This window comes from Gossypium arboreum, chromosome 11, assembly GCF_025698485.1.
Source record: "Gossypium arboreum isolate Shixiya-1 chromosome 11, ASM2569848v2, whole genome shotgun sequence".
Taxonomy (NCBI): domain Eukaryota; kingdom Viridiplantae; phylum Streptophyta; class Magnoliopsida; order Malvales; family Malvaceae; genus Gossypium; species Gossypium arboreum.
In genome coordinates this window covers 137,020,890-137,044,197 of record NC_069080.1, presented here as the reverse complement: position 1 = coordinate 137,044,197, position 23,308 = coordinate 137,020,890, and the positions used below count along the sequence as shown (strand labels likewise).

At 30.8% G+C, this 23,308-nt stretch overlaps 3 protein-coding genes across 5 annotated transcripts; all 3 read left to right on the top strand.

The window, feature by feature from the left end:
- The first annotated feature begins 198 nt into the window (after positions 1-198).
- On the top strand, positions 199-2,211 carry LOC128284005 (uncharacterized). The gene is made up of 3 exons (XM_053021468.1): positions 199-233; positions 341-727; positions 2,145-2,211. Exons 1-3 carry the CDS (start codon positions 199-201, stop codon positions 2,209-2,211), a joined length of 489 nt encoding a protein of 162 aa, XP_052877428.1.
- Positions 2,212-8,143: 5,932 nt separating this feature from the next.
- LOC108472280 (putative disease resistance protein RGA3) lies at positions 8,144-11,410 on the top strand. Its single transcript, XM_017773782.2, has one exon. It carries the CDS (start codon positions 8,144-8,146, stop codon positions 11,408-11,410), a length of 3,267 nt encoding a protein of 1,088 aa, XP_017629271.2.
- A 2,227-nt stretch (positions 11,411-13,637) lies between these two features.
- LOC128284400 (uncharacterized) lies at positions 13,638-15,840 on the top strand. 3 transcript variants are annotated; one of them, XM_053022408.1, is made up of 5 exons: positions 13,638-14,138; positions 14,237-14,305; positions 14,404-14,433; positions 14,976-15,054; positions 15,402-15,840. In XM_053022408.1, exons 1-5 carry the CDS (start codon positions 14,053-14,055, stop codon positions 15,507-15,509), a joined length of 372 nt encoding a protein of 123 aa, XP_052878368.1. In that variant the 5' UTR covers positions 13,638-14,052; the 3' UTR covers positions 15,510-15,840. The 3 variants fall into 3 exon arrangements, 2 of the variants coding, with proteins under 2 accessions (XP_052878368.1, XP_052878369.1); XM_053022409.1 differs by lacking the exon at positions 15,402-15,840 and adding an exon at positions 15,154-15,215; XR_008274833.1 differs by lacking the exons at positions 14,976-15,054; positions 15,402-15,840 and adding an exon at positions 14,761-14,833.
- Positions 15,841-23,308: the final 7,468 nt, after the last annotated feature.

Below are 23,308 nucleotides of genomic sequence, written 5' to 3'. Positions count from 1 at the left end.
GTAATAGACCGACAACTCATCTAAACTCAAAAGGATGAGAAAATGTCGTTGCTCTTTTTCAAGCAAAAACACAAAAAAATTATGGAAAACCTCAATTGAAAAATACGTGGGATACATTAAAAAAGGAATGGAAGTTATGGAGGGAGTTGCTTAAGGAATCTACAGGTATTGGATGGTGTCCATCTAAAAAGACGGTCGATGCTACCGAAGAATGGTGGGCTGAAAAAATACAGGTTAGTGTTAACTTTATCATTATTTTAATGCATAAAGTTTATTGAAATTAATAATTTACAAATATAAAAATCTGAGTATAACATTTAACATTTTACATGTTATGTAGGAAAATCCTGATTTTTAAAGGATTTAAGAAGAAAGGAATTGAGCCACGATTGAATAATTTAATGTGGCAAATGTTTGGTGGCATTGTAGCCACCGGAGAGAATGCATGGGCACCTTCGTCTAACGTTCTTCCAAGTGGGGTTCCTATGGGAGATGATACACCTAATGAGGGATTTGGTGATTCAGATGAAAATAGTAATGAGAATGAAGGTATCCCTCCTAATGAGGTACCATCAAACCCTTCTCATGAAACTCTTAATCGAAGAAAGGAAACACTTGGGGTTGTACACAGTAAAAGAAAAAAATCAAGTTCAAGTAGAAAATCATCAAGAAATTCATTAGCTACTCATATTGAGAAATTGTGTGAGAGTATGTCTAGTCCAAGGAAGTCAGTGAATGAAATTATTTTTCCTCACTCAGTGAATCAAGTTCTTCTAACAATGAAAGTGACCTTGAAATTGCAATGTTAAGGGAAATCATTCCAAATAGTTTAATGAATCAATATTTGTAAAAACAATTTTGTATCATAACCTAATTTCTAGTAATAATGAAACTTGTTATGTCTTATGTTACTATATATTTTTTTATTGAAAATCATTCGTTTAGATACTTCAAAATTTGATCCAAGTATAATGTTACTATTTATGAAAATAATATTTATCATTGTTATAAAAGAATATTTAACTATAAAAATTTAAAATTATTATCATTTTATCTAATAAATAATTTAAATAGATTATATAATTCATTAAAATATTTATAATAAAATATTGGAAGATACATTTTAATATTTTATTAAATGAATTTATAAATTCACATATTTTAATAATTTTATATAAGTAAAATAATTTAAAACTTCTATTATATATTAATTCTAATCGATGTCCTTAATAGTCATTTTTATTTTCACCTCACCGCTACAAATGCGTTTGAATCCAAACACACACTCCACCTCTGTTTCTAATCTCACTGCTACAGTATCCAATCTCACCGCTACAGTAACCAATCTCACCACCACCGTTGTTTTTAACCTCATCGGAGGTAAACACACCGCCCATCTAAACTAAGCCCTAGTCAAGGTTTTTAAAACTGGTTGGTTGTCTAACCAATCATATCAAATGATTTCGGGTTGAATTTGTTTGTCCAATTCAATTGAATTTATTTAATCTAATTTAAGATTTTTAGATATAAAATTTATATTATAATAATTGAAATTTGGAATTCTTTTATAGATTTTTATATTATATATATTAATTTATTTAAAATGTTTTCTAATTTAACTAAGCATAATTAGAGACGTTCCATGTATTAGTAGAAATTGTTAACTTTGATCTTAATTGTCCTTATTTATTCACCTTTGAAAACAGTACATGGTCTCCTTTAATCTGTTTTCCTTAGAGAGGGACTAATTTGTTTACTTGCAAAAAGTACAGGGACTTTAAGGGGCATTTACACCAAAAAAGAGTTTGCATTGGTTGTCAAAGTTTACAGTATAAATTACCAAATAAAAGACATTTAAAGGTGTCTAAATTAATAAAGAAAGACCATCCCTCACACCTTGTTTAATATTTTTAGCCAGGAAGACAATAATATGTTAGCTCTGACATTTACTATATAATAAGCTAATGATACCCATGAAATTTGTTTACATCTATGGGTTTTATTCATTTTTCATTCTGAAATTTCCTCTAGTTTTGACTGTTGTGTAATTGGATTTGCTTTTTTCTTTTTAATTAAAAATATATAAAATTTTCTGTAAAAGAAATATTTTTATACTTTTCTGTATTGGCATTTATAATTTGCAGGTTCATTGTTGCTGCAGAGAGAAAATTGATGGGCTATAATCCTCCTTGGAGACCTACATTTCCATAGCTCGCTAAGAAACACGCTGCCATTGCCCGAGTTCGTTCTTTCTTTTTTTTTTCTTTTTTCATTCATCTGTATTGAGTGCCATTGTTATGCACCATCTAAATGTTGAGCGTTGATTTTCAATTGCATAGCTAAAATTAGTTGGGAGAGAGTCTACATATGTGCAGATTCTAAGGCTGGTGATGGTGTGCATTTTAATGAAAAAATTAAATTACTTTTGCAGAAGGTTTTGAGGTGTAAACAGTAATGGGAATGTGAATTTGTTACTATTACAGATGATGCCCAATGTTTGGCCCTTTCTTAAACTTGCACTGGAAAAGCATAGACAGTGGCTCTGTGGTTGGCCACCACTCATGCACAGAATATGAAATTACGTTTAGTAACAGTAAGTATTTTTACATTAGGACATTGCTCAGTCTAAATGACATAAATTTTAACATAATGTGTATTGGCATTTATTATTTACAGGTTCATTGTTACTATACAGAGAAAATTAATGGGCTAGAATCCATATTGGAAACCTTGATATCCTTAGCTCGTTCAGAAACACCCTGCCATTACCTAAATTCTTCCTTTCTTTCTTTCGAGGATTGCAATGTCTCGTGGCATTGAGATTCCAAAAGAAATGCTTGTGTAAAACAGCTTGTGAGTGATGTGTGAGTAACTATTATTGAGTGCCACCTTTCGGGTGTTGATTTTCACTTGCATAGTCAAAATGAGTTGGGAAGGAGTTTACTTAATTGTACAAAGGTGAGGTTGCAACAAATATTTGAGGGGTTAGGCATAAATCATTTCTTTCAACCGTAAAGTATATAATAAATTCATTTCTAAATAAGGTCCCGCAGATGTAGGACAAGTTCCGAACTGTGTAAACAACTTGAATGTGTGAGTAATTTTTGTCATGTTCATTGCCCAATAACATGAGTCATAGTTTGAAATTTCTTTTGAACTCTTTCACTCAAGAGTAGTCGGATAAAATCTTCGTCCAAAGTGGAGGCATTGAAAGCTTTTCCTAAGCTCTCTTCAAAATTAAGTGATAAACTCTTGAGGGTGCCTCTCTCTTCAATGGTAACTCTTCGGATAAAATCTTCGTCAAAAATTGAGGCATCGAAAGCTTTTCCTAAGCTCTCTCCAAAATTAAGTGATAAAATCTTGAGGGTGCCTCTCTCTTCAGTACAAGAACAGCCAAAAAATGCTAATTCTTGGTTTGTGTGATGTTTCGTGCACTAACAAGCTTATAAAATTTATTTATTTATATATATTGTGTTTTAATTATTTTTTAGTACTGTCTTGTTGAGATTAAAATGACTAAATCTATCAAGAGTAGTTGGAAGATTGTAATTCACATTGAAGATTTCCATCTTGGAGATCTTAAATAAAAACCGATAACTCTACCTACATCGATTGTTTTGTTTATGTTCCATTAACATTAGAACAAAGAGTCTGGGAAGATGTTCTTAAAAGAAAATCTGGTAAACATGGACTATTTCGACAGTGGGAACCGGTTGTGACACTGTAATGGATCCATATGTTGTGCCTGTTGTTGGGGTAGTATTGCTTGCCCATTTTTAAGTATAGAATAAAAATTGTATGGTTGAAAAGAATAAATTTACACATTAATATATATATATATATATATATATATATTTAGTAGATTGTTTTTAAACTCTATAAGTAGAGTTAAAGTGATAAATGATGATAAATGTTTTATAGACACGGTGATTTTTTTAAGGAAGTAGATACCAAAGCTTGATCACATGGCGGGAATGATTTCATGCCTTTTATTTTATCTTTTAACAAAAACGATGAGCCTTTTCAGAAATTTGTACTAAACTTCGTGACGTATTATTAAAACATTTAGAGAAATTTGAAAACATTTAGAAAACATTAACTTGAGAAAACATTTAGAAAAAAACAATCACCAACCTTAAAAAATCTTGCATATTATTAAAGAAAGCGCTACTTGAGAAATTTGAAGTATTCAAAATTTTATTTGTGAAGCTAAAATATCATAAATTAAGTTCCAAAATTGGTCAAAGTCTGTTAATTGCTGCCATAGTTGGATTGTTTTGTTTTGAAATTTTTGTTTATGATTGTCGACTTGATGCAAATATATAATTTTACTTATTGAAGTCAAATAAAAAATTTAGATTAACATTTTAGATGTTACAAAATTTAGATCTAATTTTTTCATAGCACGAGTTAAATTGTAGTTTGATTTTTTTAACCCTTTTACTTGATTATAACTTTAACATCTATAAGTGTTGAAATATATTACTTTTTCTTTTTCTTTTTTGTATTTCTTTCTTTCTCATATATATCTATATATATATATATATATATATAAATTCTCTGATGGCATTGCTTCAATAGAAGGAACTCTTAGAAGCTTGAGAAAATTAGTGAAAGCTTACCCTTATATATTTATAGATGAAAATATGATTATCTCCATCAAGATTGTCAAAACCAAATCAGTGGTTGAACCAATCATATCAATTGATTTTTGGTCTAATTTGTTTGTTCAATTCAATTGAATTAATTTAATTTAATTTAATTTAGGGTTTTAGATATGAAAGCTTTATATTAAAATATCTGAATTTTAGAATTTTGTTATAAATTTTTATATTATACATATTGATTTACTTAAAGCGCTTTCAAATTTAATAGTTAGACACGTATCATGTATTAGTAAAAATAGTTAACATTGATCTTAATTGTCCTTATTTATTCACCTTTAGAAGAGTACATAGTCTCCATTATTCTGTTTTCTTTAGAGAGGAACTAATTTGTTGACTTCCAAAAAGTCCAGGGACTTTAAGGGGCATTTACACACACAAAAAAAAGTTTGCATTTTAGTAATTACCAAATAAAAGACATTTAAAGCTGTCTGAATTTACGAAGAAAGGCAGTAATGTATTAGCGCTGACACAAGCTAATGATACCCATGAAATTTGTTTACGTCTATCAGTTTTATTCATTTCTAATAAAGAAATTAAGAAATTGGATATATTTATTATTAGGTAGAAAGCATTTATTATATGAGCATAAAAAATTGTCCAAGCTCAGCTCGAAATAAAATTATTAAGCCAAGCCCGAGTCGGCCCGGCTCATATTAATTTTTTTAGCTTATTTTATTAAATTAAAATTTAAAAATATAATAAATAAAATATATTTAAATACATAAAATAAATATTAAAACAAGAAACAAATAAAAATGATACTAAAATAATTTTTAAAACAATACACAAATTAAAAATATAATAAAATTGGTTCTATTAAAATTGAAAATAAAATGTAAATATGATTAAATATATATATTTAGTATATAATTCGGGCCGGACTAGGACAAAAAAGTTTTAATCAAGGCCCAGCCCGTTTTCTAAATGGGCCTCATTTTTTACCCAAGTCCATATTTCGGGCCTATATTTTTACTCGAACCTCTCATTTTTCGGGCCGGATTGGATAGTCCGAGTCATGCACACCTCTATTTTAGATTTACTGGGTTTAGTAAAAGGATAATTTTTTTAAATATATGTATGCATTGTAGAACCATGAAGATATATAAATAATAATACTATGGTAATATATATATCATCAACGGTTACCAATGATCCATATAAACCTTTAAAATAGCTTTATACATCATGTTACGATAATATTTAATCTCAAGCACATGATGATGATAATATTCACAAATGAAAATATAATTGTAGTGATAAAATATAGACACCCAAGGGCTAATGTGGCAATCCACGTTTATGCCACGTCAGTAATTAATTATATTTTAAAAATTTTAAAATATTCAAAAAATTATTTTAAAAATTAAAAACTAAAAAAAATATTTTTTTAATATTTTTATTTTTTTAAAAATAATTAATTGCTAACATGACATACACGTGGTGATCAACCTGTATGTCATATCAGTAAAGTTAACAAACATTATTTTTTCACTCATTTTGGATGGTTTGACCCAAAAAAAATTTAAGTTCAAAGACTAAATGAGAAGGAAAATAAACAGAGAGCTAAAATAATTTTTTTATAAAGTTAGATGGCCAAAAAGATATTATACTTTAATTTTTCAAGATAAAAAATTCCATTAATAACACTTTAAACATAAGTGCATGTGCATTTGCCCGTGATTGTTACTTCTATAAATTCACCATAATCATGTTAAACAAGTAATTTAGTGAGATTAAGTATTGTAACAATGAGATTAAAGCTAATTGTAAAATATGTATTTAAATTCAAGTATAAATATATCGATAAGATTAATGATATTAAGTTAAAATGCATGTATTTGTAAAATAAATAATTAAGAATATATTTAAAAATAGAATATCTTAAATAAACAAACCAAAATCATTCAACTTACAATAAACAAACTAATGTGTATTAAGTAATGATTTTTCTTTCAATTCAATACAATACATTCCTATGGAGCTGACATAAACCCAATATCTCTCTTGATATTTAGTCCAAAACGAAATTAACTTTTCTTTCGTAGGCAATGATGGTGGGGCTAAATTTTTTTAGTCGGAATTAAATTGTATATTTTTATAATAGTATATATTTATAATTTTTAAATTGTTAAATCAAAATTTTATAATACTTTAGAGGATTAATATGTAATTTTAACATCATTAATTTAAAATTTTATAAATTATAAAAAGTCTAAATTGAAAATTTACCATTTTAGGAGTCTCTAGGCTCTACTAATGGTAGGCAACTTGTCAAGAATGACCATCCAAGCTATAACTCAATGTTTAGGGATATGCCAAATCAACCTCTTACATTTTACTTTGATTTATTGTATACACAAATAGTTATATTAATTTAATGTGAAAATAAATATATGTATTCATTTTTTAAATGTGTACAGTTGAATCAAAATTAAAGTATCTTGTGTATATATGACCCACAATTTAAGTTTCACGTGAATAATTATACCAAATCAAAATTCATATATCAAATTACACATTGAACCAAAATTCATGTATAAATTTAATATTTTTCCTAATAATAAACAAATCGAAGTTTCCACCCTTTCTTAATAAATATATGTATATTTAAAAGAAAAATAAAATGCTACTACTTTTAATAACAAATATGTCTTGACTTGTAAGGAACGGTGGTTAAAACTCTTATTTCCCACTCTTAATATTGTATAGAAAATTAATAGTAAATGTATTTAACATACCCATTAATATTAGAGTATACTAAAATAGTAATGGAGAGTAACCATTGTGGTAATATATAATTGTAGATATGATAATCATTGTTACCAAATTACCTTAAAAGACAAAATCAAAGCTAAGTACGTGGGTGAAAAATGTGGACATGATAATCATTTGTAAATTAATTAAATTCGATTTGAAAAAAATTTAAATTTGATTTGATAATTATTAAGTTATGTTTAAATTATTGATCTAATAATATTTGAATATGGTGGTTAGTGAGTTTTATTGAATTTTCATTTTATATATTCAACGAAAGTTAAACTCAAAAATAAAATATTCAATTTAAGTTAGAACCGAGTATTCAGGCTCACCTTAATTGCACTAAGTAAGTGGGAAGAAGGTTTAGAAAGACTTGAATGCATGGGCCTCAATCAAAACACCTACGTGTTTTTTTCTCTTTTTTTCATAGCTTTTTCATTAATCCACATTGTGCAGAGCACCCACGTGTCGTCATCCCAACTTTGTCTCCATTTAGAAATTTGTGTCAAACGGTAAACATGGAGGAACCATTTCCTACCAATCAACACTTTTTATTTAATTATACTACTTGCTGGGTGGATGATAATATCTATAAAAATACCTAGTCTTTGCGTATATGGATCCACATCTGTGTTTCATCTTGTTCCAATCATTCTCATTTTACTCCTCCTCTTGCAATAACCAAACACTTTTTTGCTTGATTTCTGTTTGAACCAGCAATGGCCGAAGCAATTGCATTCGACCTCGCCGTAGATCTTATTACTAAATTGAGCTCCTTTACTCTCTCTCAAATTGGACTGTGGTGGAATGTCAAAGATGACCTCGACGACCTCAAAAGTACTGTCTCTACGATCAAAGCTGTGCTTCTTGACGCAGAAGAGCGATCCGTGACCAGCCATCTCGTCAAAGATTGGCTTGAAAAGCTGAGAGATGTACTTTATGACGCTGACGACTTGCTCGATGATTTCTCTACCGAAGCTTTGCGGAAAGATCTATTGGGTGGGAACAAGCTGACGAAAGAGGTACGCCTTTTCTTCTCGAGCTCAAACCAGTTTGCTTACGGTCTCAAAATGGGTCGGAAAATGAAGGCCATTAAGGCCAGGTTGAGTTCAATTGAAAGTGAAGCCAGGGTGTTCAACTTGGTAGAGCGTGATCGTCCCATGGAAACCTCTTTCATGACTAAAAAGAGGCAGCTAACGCACTCTTTTAAAGATAAAATAATAGGGAGGGACGATGATAAAGCAGCTCTTCTAAAACTCGTGTTAGAGTTTGAAAGTGAAGAGACTGTTTACATCATTCCAATTGTGGGGTTTGGAGGGTTAGGGAAGACTGCTTTGGCTCAGTTTGTCTATAATGATGAAATGGTCAAAAATCATTTTGAGTTGATGATGTGGGTGTGTGTTTCAGATGTTTTTGATGTCAAAATAATTGTAGAAAACATTATCAAATCTGCAACTGGCCAAGCACCAGATCAAAATCTCGAAATGGACCAATTGCAAAAACAACTTCGGGAAAATATTGGTGGGAAAAAATATTTGCTTGTTTTGGATGACATTTGGAATGAGGAGTGGGAAAAATGGGTTAGTTTAAAAGAGTTATTGGTAGGTGGGGCTAGAGGAAGTAGGATAATAGTAACTACTCGTTCTTCTAAGGTAGCCAAGATCACTAGTAAATGTCAGCCTTATGTTCTGAAAGGCTTGTCTAATAATGATGCTTGGTTTTTGTTCAAAGAGATAGCATTTGAACAAAGATCTGCAGACTCAACAGATTTAGGCTTTGTGGAAATAGGAAAGCTGATATTGAAAAGGTGTTGTGGAGTTCCCTTAGTCATAAGGACGATAGCTAGTACGTTATCTTTCAAAGAAACTAAAAATGAGTGGCTTTCTTTTAAAGATAATGAACTTGCTAGAATATCTCAGAACGAAGGTGAGATTTTACCTACACTTAAGTTGAGTTATGATCATCTCTCATCCCATTTGAAGCATTGTTTTGCTTATTGTCGACTATATCCAAAAGATCATAAAATTGATATACGAACACTTGTTCAATTTTGGATTGCACAAGGTTTCGTAAAGCAACTGAATCCAAGTCAATCTCTTGAGGAGATCGGATTTGGATATTTTAAAGATTTAGTTGAAAGAAGTTTCTTTCAAGAGGTAGAAGGAGACTTGATGGAAGAAATGAGATGTAAAATGCATGATTTAATGCATGATCTAGCTGAATCAGTAGCAGGGATGGAGAGTAGTATTATAGATTCAAATAAAATTGCAAGTGATGCTGGTGAAAATTGTCGTCACATATCAATTAATCCTTCATTAATTCCTTTGTTTAAGGGAAAAAAGTTACGAACTTTGTTACGGTCTCCATACATAGAAACTCTAAATTTGAGCGAAGAAACTTGGGATTTTATAATTGCAAATTGTAGATGCTTACGTGTATTGGAATTGAATGTTCTAAATTTTAAGACAATTTCACCCTCCATTTACAAGTTGAAACATTTGAGGTACCTTGATCTTTCTTGGAATTCCAATATTAAGATTCTCCCAAAGAGTATTTGCAAGATTCAGAATTTGCTAGCGCTGAAACTCGATGCGTGTTATGAGCTTCAAGAATTGCCAAAGAAGATTGAAAAATTGGTGAATCTGACCCATCTTCCGTGTCGTTCTTGTTTTGGTTTAACTCATATGCCACGTGGAATAGGGAAGCTGACTTCACTTGAGACGTTAAGCTTGTTTGTAGTGGATAAAGATGGGTCCCATGGCGGTGCAGATCTAAGTGAATTGAGACTGATTAACAACTTAAGGGGAGAGCTTAGAATAGAAAATTTGGGATTCGTAAAAAATGCAAAAGAGAAGTTTATGGCTGCTAATTTGAAAGAGAAGCAACATTTGAGATCGTTGGTTTTACTATGGAGCGGTGGTAATGATGATGATGATGATGAGAAGTCACTTGAAGACCTCCAGCCCCATCCTAATCTCAAGGAGCTCTGGATTGGAGGATGGAGGGGTGATGCCCAGTTTCCAAGTTGGCTTTCTTTGCTCACAAATCTCGTCAAAATTACCATAGGTGGTAGTAATTTCAAACATCACCCGTCCTTTGCGCAATTGCCTTGTCTTAAAGAGCTGTCAATTGCTGATTGTACTGAGGTGGAGTACATGGATGATAATAGCCCAAAAGGAAGTCAAGGAGAACCACAATCATTCTTCCCATCGCTTAAGCATCTTTGGCTCTATAATTGCCGGAATATGAAGAGTTGGTGGAGGAGGACAAAACCAATCGATGATGATTCCAACAAGGACGACACAACAGTTATGGGAACAACCACCATGGCATTTCCTTGTCTTTCCTCTTTATTCATTCAAGATTGCCCTTTGACTTCAATGCCGTTGTATCCTTCACTCGATGATAAGCTACAGTTGAGGAATACCAGTTCAAGGCCGTTAAAGCAGACCATGAAGATGAACACCACTAGTACAACCCCATCAAGTTTAACCTCTTCTCTTCCTCTCTCCAAATTGAAAATTTTCCATGTAGACAACATTGAGGGATTTGACACTCACATGGCAGATGAGTGCCTGCAACATCTCACTGGCCTTAAAACTTTAGAAATAAGGGATTGCAAGGAGGTTGATTTAGAGAGCTTACAATGGGAACCCATTAAGAATCTCTCTGAATTGTTGATTGGTAATATCCCGCAGCTGGTGTCTCTCCCCCGTGGGCTTCAACATCTTGTTCAATTGAAAACATTAAAAATTCGTGAATGCAATGGATTGAGGTCACTCTTTCCCGTGTTCCAACATCTCACTTTCCTTGAAAAGTTTGAAGTAAGCAACTGCAAGGAGCTGGAGTTATCTGCGGCTGGCATCCAAATATTCCAAGATCATACAAGCCTATGCTCTCTATCACTGGAAAATATTCCAAAGTGTCGGCATCTTCCGGAGTGGCTTCAACATCTAACAAATCTGCAAAAGCTTTATCTCATTTGATTTGCCCAATTTAACATCGCTGCCGGACGAAATGCGTTGCCTAACCAATTTGGAAAGTTTATATATAGAAAGAGTTTCTCAGTTGGAAGAAAGATGTCGGAAGGACATGGGCGCTGATTGGCATACGATTGCTCACATCCCCAACATTATAATAAATGGGTTGTTTCAGGTTGGTCCGTTCTTGTTATTTATTTATTTTGATGACCTTATCTTTTTTTGAAGAAAAATAGTGGTATATTGAATCTCCAAGTCAGGGGTCTGATGCCATTTTTTATTCAAGTTGGATACTGTTAATTTCCTGGTTAAAATATTATTCATTTGAAATCCTTTTGTTTTAATCCTACTTTTTACTTATCATCTTTCACAAGATCGAAGTCAGAATAATTTTTTTAAAGGGTCGAATGAAATTTTAATTTTTATAATTTATATATTTATAATTTTATATGCATAAAAAGTGTTAATTTATCTATTTGCTTTTTACTTTTAAATCATAATAATAACTTGACAATTGCAATTTAAGGGCTTCTGATAATTTAATTCTAAAAAATCATTAATGTGGAGAGAGAGGCCTTTGAGGCCTTCAAAATGGTTGTACTGTATGCTTTGCTTTGTTCGTTTAAGCACTTACCTATGCTATTGGAGGCGTTCAAATTACAATATTCATTGATGCAGGCCACTCTTTTAGATGCTTGGAAGTCCAGCGGATTTTGTGATTGAAGGTCCAAACAGGAAAAAGAGGAAGATGCTTCAGAATATTTGGTGGTGAGGTTGAAGTTGATAAAATATTTGATTATTTATATATGAACAGCATTATACTAAACACAAATATGTGCAAATATAAGGCTGATAATAATGGGATTTGTAACATATTCTATGTTGACATTTATAATTTTCAGGTTCATTGGTGCCTTTGGGAGAGTCATTGTTCGAGCATGACAATTGCCAGACATATTACATTTGAAAATTTATTATTCCACTTTACACAGAGCTTATTAAGGGCTTGATCTATAGTAGGAACACTATCTGAGTGTTGAATGTTGATTTTCACTTGCATAGCTAAAATGAGTTGCGAGAGAATTTACTTAATTGTACAAAAGTGAAATTGCATCAAGTATTTGAAGGGTTAGGCTTAAATCATTTCTTTGTACTATAAAATTGATAGTGGATTCATCTTTGGACAAAGCCTCATAGATATAAGGCAAGTTCCGAATTGAGTAAACATCTTGATTGTACTCTTTATTTTTTTTATTGCATAATACGTGCCAACTCAAAAAAAAAATATATTTATGTTTTTTTTAGTGTTCCAAACAATATTCAAATGAAGGGATGCACAATTGATTATGAGACAACAATTTTTTTTAGACAGTATTCCAAGGCTATGGTCAATTATGATGCTCGATAGCCACTATTTTCAAAAGAGAATTTTTGAACTTACTGGATATCTCACAACAATTGCTTCAACTTCTTGATCAGCGACCATTCCTCGACTACTATTTTTTTTTTGTTTTTAAAGAAAAAGGAAAATATAATATTTAGGTAAAATAAATTAAACTAAATGCACACTTTTAAGATATTAAATTAATGGATTTTTATATTTGATGTATCATATAAATACATTATACACACAATAATATAAATTTATTAAATAAAATTATTTATTCATTAAAAATATAATAATATGATATGGTTTGATCCACTAACTGTTAATTGTATAACATTAAATAAAATTCTTAAATTAATTATAAAAAGAAAAGAAAAAGTAGGTCCAAATTATAAATGAAAAGGAAAATATGTAATGCATTGAATAAGAGGGCTTCAACCCCATCATTTTCTTTGTTTTATTTTATGACAACTACATTTTACATACATCCTCAAAGTTTTGTTTCTCATCTTTGAAGAGAGTTTAAGAGCACCTTTTTGTCCCAAGTAATTTTTTTAAGAGAAATTCATTGATTCATTCAATGAATAAATAAATAATTCGAGAGAAAAAATAACAAACACTCATTATATGTGTCATATAATTGAATTTTTATTTTACTTGATTACAATAATTGAATTTTGAAAATTTTTATAGATTTTTATATTATATATATTAATTTATTTAAAATGTTTTCAAATTTAATGAATCATAGTTAGACATGTGTCATATATTAGTAAAAATTGTTAACACTCCTTTTTTATTCACCTTTGAAAAGTACATGGTTTCCATTAATCTGTTTTAACCGGCCTCAAAAAATTGACAATAGGAGATTGCAAGGACGTTGATTTAGAGGGCATGCAATGGGAACCCCATGGTTGGTGATTGGTAATATTCCAAAGCTGCTGTCTCTTCCCCTTGGGCTTCAACATCTCTTTTTCAAATGAAAACATTAGGAATTCATGAATGCCATGGATTAAGGTCACTCTTCCCTGTGTTCCAACATCTCATTTTCCTTGAACAGTTTTCATTAAGTAACTGGAGTTTTCTGCACCTAAGTTCCAAATATTCCAAGATCATACAAGCCTGCGCTCTCTAACGCTGGCAAAGATTCCAAATTGTCGCCAACTTCCGGAGTGGATTCAACATCAAACAAATCTGCCAAGGCTTATTCTCTCTGATTTAACATCGCTTCCGGACGAGAACCAGTTTGGAAGAGTTCTTTATGAAACGACTTCCCCAGTTGGAGGAAAGATGTCGGAAGGACATTGGTGCCGGTTGGCATAAGATTGCTCATATTGCTACAGTATGGTATATTTCCTCTCCAACTACCTCCTCTTTTGCCAAAATAGAACAACCCTTTAGGTGCAGTTTCTTTATTTATCATTTTATTTTGCTAATTTGTGCAGTAACCATCGAAGACTTTTAGTGAAACGAATTTGGCAAATTCATGAATCTAAATGCAGGAAAAAAAATTGGTATTCTATCTAATTGCTTTACGCATTTAAATTATAATAATCTCACCATCGCAATGATCTGATGAAATCCTATTGTGTACGCACATTTGAAATTGCAGCTTATTCCCAATACCAACAAGGAATGACAGGTAATTCATACCACTCATTTATTTTCTATTTGATTCAATAAAACAAAATTGAATAATTTAGATTTAGTGTGAAGTATTTTGGTGGTTCATATCTATAATTTCATACCTTCTAATACTTTAATTCTAAACAATCATTATTGGTACCCAATGCACATTTTCCAAAATGCTTGCATGCCAGCCTTCAATATGCTTCTACTTCATGCTCTGCTTTGTTCCGTTTCCAAATTTAAATCTTAATCATATGTATATACAATTTTATGTTTTATCTTAAAATTTTTCATCTATTTACCCTTAATTTTGTTAGCTTTTGGCTCTATTCTCCGGCAGAGCATAGCATGCAATACAAAAAGCAGAGACCATACTTTCTACCCTCATTTGTTTATCTGCCCACATATTCCATTGGCCTGTATTTTTCTGAAAGGCATTTGACAACTTTAAGAATTTAGATGCAGAAAATAGGTAGTAATTACTTAATTGCTTTACATTTTTAAAATCATAAGAATCTCATAATTTCAAATGATCTAATATAACCTCGTATCTAGGCTTCTACTTTTTAAGCATGAGTTCAATGGAAGAGCCAAAAAGCAGGACATGCATTCTTCATCAGCTGATCTGTCCATGGTATTGTGCTCCCATGAAATTCTCCTCTCTAAGCATATTTGTTCTTTCTTTTTCTTTTTTTCTTTGTTGAGAAGTCACTCTGTATGCATTCTTCATCAGCTGATCTTGGAGCTTGTATATATAGATGATTTGTGGACTTAAAGGAACACTTAGTGAGGCACTATTATTTGAGTGCCACCTTATGAGTGTTGATTTTCACTTGCATAGCTAAAGTAAGTTGAAGAGTGTTTACTCCAAGTGTAAACATTTAGTAAAAATATAATTATATCTCTTTTGCAAAAGGTTTTGAGGTGTAAATAAATAATGGGATTTGTGACATATATTATGTTGGCATTTATAATTTTCAGGTTCACTGTTGCTTTTGGAAGAGTCGTTGTTCAAGCATGACAATTGCCAGAAATATTGTATTTGAAAATTTATTATTCCACTTTATATGGAGCTTATTAAGAGTTTGATTTATTTTATCGGTGATGTGTGAATTTAAAGAAGCATACATGTTCATAGAAGGAACTATTATTGAGTGACATTGTTATAAATGTCGAATGTTGATTGTCACTTGCATAGCTAAAATGAGTTGGGAGAGAATTTATTTAATTGTGCAAAAGTGAGATTGCATCAAGTGTTTGAGGGGTTAAGCTTTAAATTATATCTTTGTACTATGAAGTTCATAGTGTATTTATCTTTGGGCAAAACCCCGCAGATGTAGGACAAGTTCCGAGCTGCATAAACATCTTGATTGTACTCTCTATTTTCTTTATTGCATAATACGTGTAAATTCAGGAAAAACCCCATTTATGTTCTTTTAGTGCTTCAAACAGTATTCAAATGAAGGGATGACAATTGATTAGGACTTGTGTGTTGATGCTTATGTTGGCACACATCAAATTACAAGTTGAATAAAACACCTTGTAATTTGTTCTTGTCGTTTAAACAAAACATAAGGCTTTTCCTTTGGAATATTGATGCGACGAGATACTAATGGACCCATTTCGTACAAACAACAAGATTGATCCAATGATTATCATCACGATGCACCAATTCTACACATCTACATTTAGTAAGGCTGCTTTTTCAATTTTGATATGTAAAACACTAATGACTAATTAAGCAACTCAGATAAAGAAAAGGATGTTGTTAATGTGCATATATAACTAGATTAGATGGACCAGAATTCCGATGCCGATACTTTCTATTTCTACAACTAAACCTATCCTGTCATCATCAATTAGACTTATTTCAAAAGAGCATTTACGGTAAATGGTTTAATATATGTAAAGAAGGGAGTAACACCTGACTAGGTAAACATCAATCGGACCCATTCTGCTTCGAAGGGTTATCCTGTATCTCCTTTGTCGATAATCAACATCCTGTAATATATAGGAGCGATGCCACAATGCGTTTAAATTATGAAAGTGGAAAATGGTACTAACTCATTAAAATTGAAATAATATACTAGTAATTACATGATAGCCACCATTTTCAAAAGAGAATTTTTGAACTCACCGGAGATCTCACAACAATTGCTTCAACTTCTTGATCTGCAACGGTTCCACGACTATTACTGGATGAAAATCTGTGATAATCATCGAGATGAACAAATCGCGGCTTTGTCAAAGCGAAGGCCAGGTGACGACGTATTGGCGGAACAACCGGAGGAACCGTCGAAGTTGGTGCTGTTGAAGCCGTAGGAGGAGGTTGATACGGTAGCGTGGGACCATAAGAGGCTCGAGCACCACCGGATAAATGTGGAGGGAAGCATTTTGTATATAGTTACAAGTTAATGAGCTAATTTCATTTGTTTTTACCTTTTTCAATTGTTCAATTTCATCCCGAAATTACGATTCAAATACATATAAGGGTGACAGTGTCTGTATTATAGGGACTGCATCAAATTAGTTCCTCCATTATTAAATGATCAATTTAGTTCATGTACTATTAAAAAGGATCAAATAAGGTCAAATTATAACACAGTCAACATTTATTGTATAAAAAATATATTGAAAATTGTTCTATGTTAATGTTAAATTTGTTACAGTAAATGTTAACTCTGTTACAATTTGACCTTATTTGGTTCTTTTTAATAGTACAGGAACAAATTTGATCCATTTAATAACAGAAAGACTAATTTAGTTAGGGTACAATTCAAATAAGGACTTCCTAAATACAGAGAGAATATGTTTCAATTTATATCTAAATAAGTTTTTACCTTTTTACTTGTGTTTAGATAGGTCTATGACTTTCTTTGGATAGACAATTCGATCAACACTAGTGAAATTAAAAATAGCAGCGCGGTGGGATTAGTTGTTGTAATAGTGAGCTTGAATACCATAGTGATGTGATTGAAATTAGTGTTGGATATCTGTTTGGATTTAATAACAGTTGTAGTAGTGAGGTGAGGTTAAAAATGGGTAAAAACACCTATTCTGTTCCTCTCAAATTCAATATTATGCAAATTGGTCCCTCTAAAAAAAGAGTAATTTAATCCCTATCAATTTCGGAAGTGAACTAAGGACAATTAATCACAATGTTAATATTTTTTATTACTCGTACATAATTCTGATTGGTATAATAACAAATTGAGCTCATACATAATATGTAAATGTTGCGAGCTAATTTTGTTAAACTAGAATCAAATTGACAAAATGTGTAAATATTATGGGCTAAATTTATTAAATCAAAATTAAATTAACAGAATATGTAAACTTTGAGTGCACTGGAAAAGCATAGACAATGGGTTTGTGGTAAGCCACCATTTATGCACATGATATAAACTTGCGTTTAGTAACCGTAAGTGTTTCTACATAGGTCCAGTGATATTGCATTTGAAAATTTTGTTATTTCATTCTACATGGAGTTTATGTAAAGCTTGATCTATCTTGGAGTTTATATATAGATGATTTGTTTCTTGGATGATGTGTGAATTTAAAGGAGTACATTTGTTTATAGTGAGGAATTATTATTGATTGTCATTGTTATACACCTTTTGAGTGTTAATTTTCAATTGCATAGCTAAAATGAATTTGGAGAGAGTTTACTTCATTGTACAAAGGTGAGGTCACACCAAATGTTTGAGGGGTTGGGCATAAATCATTTCTTTGTACAGTAAAGTATATAGTGGATTTATCTCTGAACAAAGAGCTGCAAATGTAGGACGAGTTTCAAACTACATAAACATCTTGGTTGTATTCTTTAGTTTTACTTATGTATGTGTCCACTCAGGAAAAAAAATATTTTTCTCTTTCGATGTTTCAAATAGCATTCATTCACAAGAAAGCACAACTAATTATCAAGCAATTTTATGTACATTATGTAGACTATCATTTAATGAAAGGGCTTCACGCAAGAACCATTAAGCAAATTCAAGATTGAGTTGTACTAACTTGAAGACATTGCTAGATTGAGTAATGAATCCCATATCTTCATCTTATGATTGGTTGAATGCTTAGCTTCGCTCCAATCGATTATCAAATATTGAGGATATGAGAATGTGGAAGCCCTGCAGCAATTACGACCCTTTTTAGCTTGTTACAAAACAACTATACCTATATCCAATGTCTTATTTTATCTTCCACTAATTTTAATATTTTTAAAATTTTATTTTCTTTGTGCATTAATTTCTATATTGAAGAAGAAAATTTTGCATGAAATTAATATTTTATAAGAATAAATTAGCTCAATAGCTTAAATTTGCATGGAAATCAGATGTTTACACACATTTAATTTTGGTCTCGTGAGGTATTTTCAAATTTTTTTTATACAATATAATTTAGAACTCACACACTAGCATACACATCCACCTTAACTATAACATAGGCCAAGCTTACAAATCTATCTCGTGACTTAGGGAATGGGATGAATATCTTTGGCTAATGAATCATAGGTCAAAGTCGACTAGCGCGAGGTAATTTGTAGGAAAATGCACTTACAGTACATAATCGAGGTCTGACTTTTGATGTAGTAAGCAGCTCAATTGCGAACAAGCATAATCAAAGATAAATTATGGCTTTTATTGAAGCATACAATGTTCTTTTAAACAAGTTCTAACAAAGTAGAATAACATATTCAATGTATGAAAATAATTAGAAATCAGATTCTATTAACATTTTAGATGCTTCAAAATTTAGATTTATTAAATAAACAATATTAAACAAACAAGAAACTAAATTTACATATTGATGTTGTCCTGGTCAAGGTTTTTAAAGCCAGATTGGTTGTCCAACCAGTCATATCAAATGATTTCCGGTTAAATTTGTTGGTCCAATTCAATTAAAATGATTTAATTTTATTTAATTTAAGATTTTTAGATTGAAATTTATATTATAATGATTGAAATTTGGAATTCTTTTATAGACTTTTATATTTCATATATTAATTTATTTAAAATGTTTTTCAATTTAACTAATCATAATTAGACACGTATCATGTATTAATAGAAATTGTTAACTCTGATCTTAATTGTCCTTATTTATTCAGCTTAGAAAAGAGTACATGGGCTCCTTTAATCTGTTTACCTTGGAGAGGGACTAATTTGTTGAATTTCAAAAAGTACAGGGATTTTAAGGGGCATTTACACCAAAAAAGAGTTTGCATTGGTTGTCAAAGTTTACAGTATAAATTACCAAATAAAAGACATTTAAAGGTCTCTAAATTAATAAAGAAAGACCATCCCTCAAACCTTGTCTATTTTTTTTCCCCAAGAAGACAATAATATGTTAGCTCTGTCGACATGTACTATATAATAAGCTAATGATGCCCATGAAATTTGTTTACATCTAAGAGTTTTATTCATTTTTAATTCTGAAATTTCCTTCAGTTTTGACTGTTGTGTAATTGGGTTTGCTTTTTTCTTTTTAATTAAAAGTATATGAAATTTTCTATAAAAGAAATATTTTTATACTTTTCTGTATTGGCATTTATAATTTGCAGGTTCATTGTTGCTACAGAGAGAAAATTGATGGGCTATAATCCTCCTTGGAGACCTACATTTCCATAGCTCGCTAAGAAACATCCTGCCATTGCCCGAGTTCTTTCTTTCTTTCTTTTTTTTTTTTTTTTCATTCATCTGTATTGAGTGCCATTGTTATGCACCATCTAAATGTTGAGCGTTGATTTTCAATTGCATAGCTAAAATTAGTTGGGAGAGAGTCTACATATGTGCAGATATAAGGCTGGTGATGGTGTGCATTTTAATGAAAAAATTAAATTACTTTTGCAGAAGGTTTTGAGGTGTAAACAGTAATGGGAATGTGAATTTGTTACTATTACAGATGATGCCCAATGTTTGGCCCTTTCTTAAACTTGCACTGGTAAAGCATAGACAGTGGCTCTGTGGTTGGCCACCACTCATGCACAGAATATGAAATTACGTTTAGTAAGAGTAAGTATTTTTACATTAGGACATTGCTCAGTCTAAATGACATAAATTTTAACATAATGTGTATTGGCATTTATTATTTACAGGTTCATTGTTACTATACAGAGAAAATTGATGGGCTAGAATCCACATTGGAAACCTTGATATCCTTAGTTCGTTAAGAAACACCCTGCCATTACCTAAATTCTTCCTTTCTTTCTTTCGAGGATTGCAATGTCTCATCGTATTGAGATTCCAAAAGAAATGCCCGTGTAAAAAAGCTCGTGAGTGATGTGTGAGTAGAGGTGTTCATGGGCCAGGTCGGGCCGGGTTCGGGTCGGGCTCAACTAAAATATTATATTCATTTATTGGGTTTGGGCCGGGCCGGGCCCAAAAAAGGGCCTAAAGTTTTACAAATTATAAGATGATTTCAGCTACGAAAGTTTAAAGATATCGTGTCCAATTATGCTGGATGTGATATTTGTACTCTTTTGAAGTAAAGGAATCTTGATTATTTTTAACTTAAAATATTACGGTTTTAAAAGAAATCTTATTTCTAAATTCTTTCAAAACTTCTGACACTAAGGCAAAATTATTCAATTTGGTACCAATTTTGGGCGTTACGAGGGTGCTAATCCTTCCTCGTACGTAACCGACTCCCGAACCTATTTTCTCATAATTTCGTAGACCAAAATGTTTTATAAAGTAATCCAATCACACTTTAAAAGATTGGTGGCGACTCCCTTTTTTCCCCTTTTTTAAAAAACCCGTTTTTAAGGAGGTTTCGACAATACACATTATGGATAATAGAGCTAGAAATGATTTTAAAGTAAAACATCATTTTTTCCCCTCCAAGTAAGGTATTTATTATCTTCTTTATTTGGTTAGATTACTATTGAAATTTAGGTGTAATATATTATTTGGTATTTGAATTTCACAATTTTTTAATATGGTGTTTGTGTTATTTTTTTTAATGCGGTACATGTATTTGACAAAAGTCATATATTTTGATACCAAAAGGGATCAGTTTTAACAATTTAATGTTTAATTCGAGTTTTAGGATTGATTTGATGAAAATTCATAATTAATAATAATATTAGCAATTAACTTTTATCAAACCCAAATTGTATTTAACAAGTACACACAATTAAATAAATTCACAATTAATATTAAATTTATTTTATTAAAAATATGAAAATTTAAATCTAATAATATTTGCAATTAATTTTATCAATTTAATCCTAAAACTTGAATTACATACTAAAAAGTGGTATCGCTACATTAAAAAGACTCAAACTTAGGTACCAAATGATATATTAAGTCTAAAATTTATTTTCAAAACCAGTTATGTAGTTCAATTAGTCTTTGTTTAATTTTATGAAGCATAGGATAATCAATTATCCTTTCTATATCCTTATTATTGTTTACCATGAATGTTTGAGAATTTTTTCTTTACTCTTCATCTTATGGCTTTCATCTTTTTGTGATGTGTTATTCTTAATTTTTTTATGAAACTATATTATTATATCTAATTAAATATTTATGGTTTTGTGTCGGTTGACATTTAAAATCAAAATAATAATAGATGGTAAAGACACGAAAATTTGTGGAGGGAGATAGTACCTTAGCAACAAAAACTGTTTGGGATGATGAGCTGACGTTGATATTTTGTGAACTTTGCGTGAATGAAGTCAATGCTGGTAATAGACCGACAACTCATCTAAACTCAAAAGGATGAGAAAATGTCGTTGCTCTTTTTCAAGCAAAAACACAAAAAAATTATGGAAAACCTCAATTGAAAAATAAGTGGGATACATTAAAAAGGGAATGGAAGTTATGGAGGGAGTTGCTTAAGGAATCTACAGGTATTGGATGGTGTCCATCTAAAAAGACGGTCGATGCTACCAAGAATGGTGGGCTGAAAAATACAGGTTAGTGTTAACTTTATCATTATTTTAATGCATAAAGTTTATTGAAATTAATAATTTACAAATATAAAAATCTGAGTATAACATTTAACATTTTACATGTTATGTAGGAAAATCCTGATTTTAAAGGATTTAAGAAGAAATGAATTGAGCCACGATTGAATAATTTAATGTGGCAAATGTTTGGTGGCATTGTAGCCACCGGAGAGAATGCATGGGCACCTTCGTCTAGCGTTCTTCCAAGTGGGGTTCCTATGGGAGATGATACACCTAATGAGGGATTTGGTGATTCAGATGAAAATAGTAATGAGAATGAAGGTATCCCTCCTAATGAGGTACCATCAAACCCTTCTCATGAAACTCTTAATCGAAGAAAGGAAACACTTGGGGTTGTACACAGTAAAAGAAAAAAATCAAGTTCAAGTAGAAAATCATCAAAAAATTCATTAGCTACTCATATTGAGAAATTGTGTGAGAGTATGTCTAGTCCAAGGAAGTCAGTGAATGAAATTATTTTTCCTCACTCAGTGAATCGAGTTCTTCTAACAGTGAAAGTGACCTTGAAATTGCAATGTTAAGGGAAACCATTCCAAATAGTTTAATGAATCAATATTTGTAAAAACAATTTTGTATCATAACCTAATTTCTAGTAATAATGAAACTTGTTATGTCTTATGTTACTATATATTTTTTTATTGAAAATCATTCGTTTAGATACTTCAAAATTTGATCCAAGTATAATGTTACTATTTAGAAAATAATATTTATCATTGTTATAAAAGAATATTTAACTATAAAAATTTAAAATTATTATCATTTTATCTAATAAATAATTTAAATTGATTATATAATTCATTAAAATATTTATAATAAAATATTGGAAGATACATTTTAATATTTTATTAAATGAATTTATAAATTCACATATTTTAATAATTTTATATAAGTAAAATAATTTAAAAACTTCTATTAT

Bases quoted from the DNA above. Each gene is read 5' to 3' on its own strand.
- LOC128284005 (XM_053021468.1), top strand. From the start codon at position 199: ATGCTACCGAAGAATGGTGGGCTGAAAAAATACAG. The intron at 234-340 runs GTTAGTGTTAAC...CATGTTATGTAG, and splicing joins GGTGGGCTGAAAAAATACAG to GAAAATCCTGATTTTTAAAG. The intron at 728-2,144 runs GTCAGTGAATGA...TATAATTTGCAG, and splicing joins AGTATGTCTAGTCCAAGGAA to GTTCATTGTTGCTGCAGAGA.
- LOC128284400 (XM_053022408.1), top strand. From the start codon at position 14,053: ATGAAACGACTTCCCCAGTTGGAGGAAAGATGTCGGAAGGACATTGGT. The intron at 14,306-14,403 runs GTATTCTATCTA...TTGAAATTGCAG, and splicing joins AAATGCAGGAAAAAAAATTG to CTTATTCCCAATACCAACAA. The intron at 14,434-14,975 runs GTAATTCATACC...CCTCGTATCTAG, and splicing joins ATACCAACAAGGAATGACAG to GCTTCTACTTTTTAAGCATG.
- LOC108472280 (XM_017773782.2), top strand. From the start codon at position 8,144: ATGGCCGAAGCAATTGCATTCGACCTCGCCGTAGATCTTATTACTAAA.